Source organism: Vombatus ursinus, unplaced genomic scaffold, assembly GCF_900497805.2.
Source record: "Vombatus ursinus unplaced genomic scaffold, bare-nosed wombat genome assembly UNPS02014662.1, whole genome shotgun sequence".
NCBI classification, from domain to species: Eukaryota; Metazoa; Chordata; class Mammalia; order Diprotodontia; family Vombatidae; genus Vombatus; species Vombatus ursinus.
The window spans coordinates 1180920-1188126 of NW_020954440.1; the positions used below are offsets into that span (position 1 = coordinate 1180920).

At 42.7% G+C, this 7207-nt stretch overlaps 1 protein-coding gene across 1 annotated transcript; it reads right to left on the reverse strand.

The window, feature by feature from the left end:
• Nucleotides 1-355: 355 nt before the first annotated feature.
• LOC114042670 (putative glycine N-acyltransferase-like protein 1B) lies at nucleotides 356-3895 on the reverse strand. Its single transcript, XM_027861355.1, has 5 exons — nucleotides 3818-3895; nucleotides 3302-3409; nucleotides 2551-2677; nucleotides 2271-2436; nucleotides 356-770 (listed from the first exon to the last, which is right to left on the reverse strand). The coding sequence occupies exons 1-5, from the start codon at nucleotides 3893-3895 to the stop codon at nucleotides 356-358; spliced, it is 894 nt and encodes a 297-aa protein (XP_027717156.1).
• Between the last annotated feature and the right edge of the window lie 3312 nt (nucleotides 3896-7207).

The following is a 7207-nucleotide window of genomic DNA, read 5'->3' on the forward strand; positions in this document are numbered from 1 at the left end:
AGGCACTGACTTTATATCTGTCTTGGCAAACAGAAGTTGTCCACTGATACTGAGACTTCTACTTCTGAAAACTATGATTGTATAGGAGATAGCCCATTCTAAAAAGGATGGGGTAGTTCCACTTTGTAAGGAAGTAGAGGGTAAAGAAGATAAGAAGTCTCTTTGCCTATTGGGGTGCAGACAAGCAGTGTCACAAGGCTCAATTAATTTGCTAACTTTCATTCATTTATTCAACAAACATTTATTAAGTGCCTACTATGTGCCAGGTACTGTGCTACATGCGGGGTTGAAACTGAAGCCTACATATACATATGCATATGTACACATTAGCTCCATGCTCAAATATTCTCTTGGATCAGTATTGGCTTTTCATTTTTGGGGTTAATGTCCACTGGTTCCATCCATGAGGGTATGAATGGAAACCAGACTGTATCAAACCTCTGAAGAGGTATTTCTTCTTTTCTGCTATGTGTAGGAAAAATGGAATATTTTCTTTAAAAAGATACTGTAAAGTGTTAACTTTCAAGTAATGCCCTATGCCTTTTGCTCGGTATTGGGGTAGGGTACAGGCCATCCTCAGTTCCCCAGTCTGATCCATGACAACCCAAGAGATGGGGTTCCCCTCCGAGTCCAGGAGGCAAAAAGTTGGCAAGTTCTGGATGCAACGTATGACATAATTCAGGCTCTTCTCATTGAGCCCCAGCTCCCAATGATCGTTTACGAGTTTTGCATGGGATGCATTCAGGCGGGCAAACGTTAACTCCAGATTTCTACTGTAAAGAAATTAAGCCCAGTTATTTATGTCTCTGTTCTCAAATTTTCTGAAATCTCCACAAAGGATGGCTAGTTTCTCCAAAATGCATTTTTGCTTAATAGGAGTAGCTAACATTTGTACAGTGCTTTAAGGTTCTCAATATGCTTTGCTCGTGTTATCTCATTCAATGCTCATGAAAGCCCTGTAAAGTAGAGATTATTATCCCCATTTCACAGCCAAGAAAGCTGAGGAACTAAGTGACTTGCTATACAACCAGTGTCAGAGGGCAGATTTCTGACTCAAAGGCCAGCACTCTACTTCCTGAGTCACCTAGATGCCTCAAATCCAACTTAGAGTCTGGGGAGAGATGGAATTCTAGAGTGGGTCAGTAGAGTGCTGAGCCTAGAATCAGGAAGACCTCAGTTCAAACCCGCCCTCAGACACTTGCTAGTTGAATAATCTTGGGCAAATCACTTAATCTCTATCTGTTCATCATCTGTAAAATTGGATTAATAAGAGCAGCTGCTTCTCAGTGATGTCATGAGGATCAAATGATAGGATATGGGTAAAAGCACCTAGCACATAGTAGGTGCTGAATAAATACTTATTTCTCTCCCTTGTCCCCTTTGTAAATCATTTGGTCAAGGCTTTACACATAGTAAGCTCTTGATAAATGTCTGTTCAGTCATTAATTCTCCAAATCAGAGAGTTGACGATAGGTCAACCCACGTACCTGCACAAGAATTACGTGTGCACCATTCCTAGTGGGTCTTCTAGCTTTGACTCTGAGACCTCTACTGAGGAAGAATCAACTACCTCTCCTTCCCAATAGTACTCATTGTTACATTTTAGTTTACATTTCCACATTCTCTTTCTCAATAACTTTCATTCATTACCCATAGCTCCGACCTCTGACAGAGGGCAGCCTGCAGATACTAGATGGTTCTCAGAGTTCCTTTCTCCTTCCTGTCTTTGACTTTTCTCTTCTTCGCACTAATAATTCCCAGGTCTTCAATCAGTCTTTGTCTGGTATCTTTTCCAGTCCCTCATTTGGACCCAGCCCAGTATGGCGATACCTTTACCAAAATTGGGTGCCCTTCTCTTACTTCCCAGCCAGGTTGAAGTCGGGGATACCTGAGTGCAAATCCTGCCTCAGATACTTACTTACTAGCTGACCCTAGGCAAGTCACTTCACCTCTATTTGCCTAAGTTTCTTCACTGAAAAATATGAATAATAATGGCACCTACCTCACAGGGCTGTTGTGAGTATTCAATATTATAACACATAAAGCGCTTGCAAACTTTTAAAAATACTATACGAATGTTGTTGCTACTATTGCTGCTGCTGCTACTACTATCATCTGCCTCCTCTAACACAGGCTAATCCCAAATTTTGCTTTATTTTACCACTAAATGAGGCACTGGGGACCCAGGAAATAAATGTGTGTGTGTGTGTGTGTGTGTGTGTGTGTGTGCGTGTGTGTGGATACTTGAGGTTTAAAGCTTTAATTCTTACCTCTCAAAAACCTTTGTATCTGGCACTGTGGTCACCAACTTGCCCTCAGTTGTCCCAAGTTGAAGAATTTCTTCTTTTACAAAGAGAACATTGCTTAGATGTTCCACCTGAAGGAACTTGGAAGCTGCAATCTTTCTTAGCCTTTTATCTAAGCTCTCCTGGCAACCTGGGAAAAGAAGGAGAAAGGTATCACCGATTCTTACCGAACTCTGTCTACACCTCTTCAGGCCAGCTTTGTTTGTCTTTTAAGTAAGATAGTCTTAGCCCCAAGACTAGTTACCTTGAATCTGAATGACTTGCTTCCAATCGATGACCTCAGTAGATTCTAGAAACTGCTGGCATTTTTGAAGGTCCTTGGTGAAGATATAGTAAGTGTTTGTGTATCGATCCAATTTGTCAACCATTTCCTATTTAGAATGGAAAGGGGGATATTTTGATTGTGCTGAGAATGATGAAATAAATGGGTTTCTCCACCTTTTTAATCCAAGAACCAGTATTCAAAACCAAGGGATATATACTTATAAATCACCATGTTGAAGGAACTCTCCAAATACTGTGGAGAGTTGGGATATCGAGCAAGTCCCTTCATTTCCCTGAGCCTCAGTTTCTTCATCTGTAAAATGGGATAATAGTACTTCCTGATCTACAACTTAGGGCTGAAAGTGCTTTGTAACCTTAAAAACCTACAGAAAATGAGTTATTGGTTGTTGCCAAATATATGTATACACACACACACACATATGTAGCATTTTGCAAATCTTAAAATGCTGTATGATGGTTAGTTATTTTTAGTCATTATTATTATTGTCAGTATTATCTCCTACTATCCCTTCCAACTCTGTGATCCTATGTTATTCTTCCACTTTTCCAACAGTTCCCTAGGGGTCTATATGGCAGCAGAGAAATTAGAAGTGCCATCCCTGGTGCTGGCCATCTGTCTTTCTATCTGCAGCCATAGAACTCTTCATTGTCAGCTGGCCCCGAGCCCTCATCTTGTTTTGCTACTCCCAGTTATTTTCTCTTCTACCTACCTGTTTCTTAGGCCGGGTGACAACAGTCTGATAATCCGGCCAGGAGTCCACTAGCACTTCCAGGTTGAAGGGGTTTCCATGAATGATGTGGAAAATGGCGCCATACACCTTGGGAGTGGAGGGGAAATGGAAGGAGGCAGGTAAGACTGATGACAACCAGCGGTGGAAGGCTGGGAAATGAAGTAGCTCCCAAGCAGCTTGGGGAGTGTGGGAGATCTGGCTTTGCATCCTGTGGCTAACACACACTGGCTGGGTGAGCCTGGGAAGGTCACCCAATTTCTCAGTGCCCCAGGTAGCTGTAGATACCAAAAACATGGCTATAGCCAACTACTATGCAAAACATATTTATTGTGAAAATTTTTACTTGGTTTTTCTGATGGAAATAGATACAAGGTTGAGTTCCATCATCACTGTTCCTTTCTATTTCATCACTTTTCTCTCCCTAACAGCATGGCCACAGATCTTATTCAGTTTTTATCCTCCCTCAGAGACCCAGCCACCCCCCTCCCACCTCACCTTCAGGGATTCTGGGATGCTTTGGGCCAGCAATTGGTACAGAGCTTGCATGATGTGGTCCTCACATACTAGATGCATCCTGCATTGAACTCAAACCCTTCAGAATGAAATATTGGTTAGAATAGAAATCAGGAGACCAAGGACCCAGGACCAAGAAGGTGAGAAAGAAGAAATCAGGCGGGAGAGATCCATGGGACACATGACACAGGTGAATCTGCCTGGGCCGGTTGCAACAATGAGCCACAGATGCTGAGGGGCTAAATCAGGCCCCACAAAATTCAATTTCTGAAATATACAGGGAAGGGGGATAATATCCTCCAGTGATTTTAGGAGGTTTAGTGTATAAAGTGGTGGATGTAGAGTTGAGAAAACCTGAGTTCAAATCCTTCCTTAGACACTTAACTAGCTGTGTGACCCTAGTCAAATTACATAACCTTCTGTGCCTCCATTTTCTCATCTGTAAAATGGGGGTAATAATAGCTATACCTACCTTAGAGTTGCTGTCAGGAGCAAATGAGACAGTATATGTGAAGTACTTTGCAAATAACAAAGCACTATACTAATGCTAGTTATTACTATTATTATTATTCTTTTTCCCCTGGGAGCTCATACTTATAAGATGTGTGACTTTGAACAACTCCCTTCCCTCTCTGAGCCCCAGATTTTTTAACTGTAACATGTGAGGATTAGATAAAATGATCTCTAAAGTTCCTTCAAGCTTTAAAGACATCAAATCCAACCATTAACTAAAAGGAATTTCCACTATGACATAATACCCCATAAACGGTCATCCAGCCCCTGCTCAAAGGCCCCTGGTGATGGGGAACTCACTACTCTTTTTGGGGGGGCTGAGGCAATTGGGGGGGTTAAGTGACTTGCCCAGGGTCACATAGCTAGTAAGTATCAAGTATTTGAGGCTAGATTTGAACTCAGATCCTCCTGACTCCAGGGCCAGTGCTCTATCCACTGCATCATTTAGCTGCCCCCAGAATTCACTACTTTAAAATTTTTTTCAGAGTTGGGGTAAGGAGGGAAGGCAAGAATTTTGTTCCACATGTAAGGGATAATCTGAGTGAAGACATGTTAACAGGAGCTAAGAGGAGACAGAAAGTAGTTTGGCTTGATTGTAAGGAAGTAGTGTGAGATCAGGCTAGAAAGGTAGTTTGGAGTTGGGATTGTAGAAGGCCTTGAATGCCAAAATAAAAATGTGATTTTTCTAGATCCATTTAAGGTTGCTGGGTAGAGAAGTGATGGGATGAGAGCAGTGACTTAGGAAGATTACTCAGAAAATGGCATGAGTGATAGATTGGAGTGGGGAGAAGTGGTAGAAAAGAGGTTAGTAGTCAGAAAGACCAGTGCACTATCAGAAAATTCTAGGTGGGAACAGATGAAAATATTTTTCATCTCTTCTCTGAAAAAAGTAGCATATAACAGTGTGGGTGGAAGAAGGGAAGGGTTGTAAGAGATTCTGCAGAGGTAAGATGGGCAAGGCTGACTCTTCCCTGACCCAACCCCATTCCAAACCTGGGGTACCTGGGCAGATGGTAATGCCCTTAAAGGAAGGAGTGAGAGTGACATACTTAAGGAGGAAGAGGACAAGTTCAGTTTTGAGCATGTGGAATTGGTGTGATCTCCAAGGGAGAGGCAGCATGTTATGGTAGATAGAGTGATGGAATGGGAACCAGGAAGACCCGAGTTCGAATCCTGCTTCTGACACATCAGCTGTGTGACCTCACACAAGTCACTTCACCTTTCTTTGCCTCAGTTTCCTTATCTCTGAAAACATGGAGTTGGGCTCAATGGTTTCTACGATTTATTCTGGCTCTAAATCTATGCTCTCATGATCCTATGTCCTATTATAGTCCTGAAGCTCAGGGGAAGAGGTCATGGGTGGAGATAGAGATTTGAGCTCACCAACCAAGCTATGGAAATAGATGAGACCATCAAGGGAGAGGGTATCCAGGGAGGGAAAAAGCCCTGGAATAGAGCTGGGGAACCCCTAGTTCCTTCTACTCCACACCTCCTCCCTCCCAAGGCTCACCTACTCTGCTTGAAGGAGGGGTCATTTGATTCTGGTGTTCTGCTCAACCCCAGCCAGCAGGGATCCCACCACTGATTCTTACTATATGGATTCTTATTCCTCTTACTCACAGGGCTTCTTTGAGTAGTGAAGATGGAATGAGAGGGGAGAACCTCCATTCTGGAGGTTCATTACTCCACAATTGCAGAAGCACTTTCTACTCCTATGACAATACTCCAGTGGACAATAAGTAGGAAAGCCAGGATTAGATCTCAGGTTTTCTCTTTCTATTATACCACATGAGAGCCTGAGTGGAAAGAAACCTGGATTTGACATTGAAGAACCTAAGTTTGAATCCCAGCTCTGCTCCTTCCAAGTCATATGACCTTGAAAAGTACCTTCTGTCTCTAATCTTTACTTTCCAATAGGTATGTGTTGGGGATAGGATGTGTTGGAAATTGGATAAGCTAATCCCTAAAATCCTTTCTGCTTCTAGAACCCATAAGCCCATGGAGTCACACCTCATCCCATTCACTGAGAGGAAATTTGGAATTGAATCTCAGCTCCCTGCACCAGTACCCATTGCCAGCCTAGCTTTTCTGGGTAAGGAAGCTACAGCACCTACCTTCCTCTAGAGATCCTAGCTGGCCACACCGTGGTGATGATTGTGATGCTTGCCTCAGGTCAACCTTCTCTCACACACCCAGGTAGCCTGTTGGGAAGGTCTGGGATACTTGGGGATTCCTTGCTAGATTTTTTTGAGTCAAATCACCATGGACCTTCTTGAAAGATGGATGCATAGCTTTGGAATGAATGTTGTGTTAGGACAAAATCACCTCCAATTCAGGAATTCTGCCTTACATGTCTTGGCTTTATATCTAATGTCTCTACCTGATTGGCCTATCCAGAGGCTATCAAAGAGTTTAGCAGAGCATAAAAAAGTTTTGCTATGCTATGAAAATAAATACAATCGGACTAATGATTACTCACAAAAATACTTTTATTGCAAAACACCTGGTGTGACCCCTCCTTCTTTTTCTTGCCATCTCCAGCTGTCTGGCTTCCAGAAAGCCTGGCTGGACTTTAGACAGGGTCTCAGTCCATGTAGCTACTGAGCTACAGAGACTTTAAGAATGATAATATCTTAGCTCTAGAGCAAGAAGGGGTATTGAAGACTTATTGAAGACTTCCAGCAATGGGGAGCTCATTATCTAGCAGCTTTTGGTAATTGTTCAGCTTTCCCTTCCGGGGAACCTAAATCAGCCTCTCTGCAGTTTCCTAAATTCTCATTTCTGCCCTCTTTCTATCCCCAGAGCTTCGCAGGGTGCCCAGCTTGTAGGAACCCCTTACAAAATGCTTGTTGACTGACT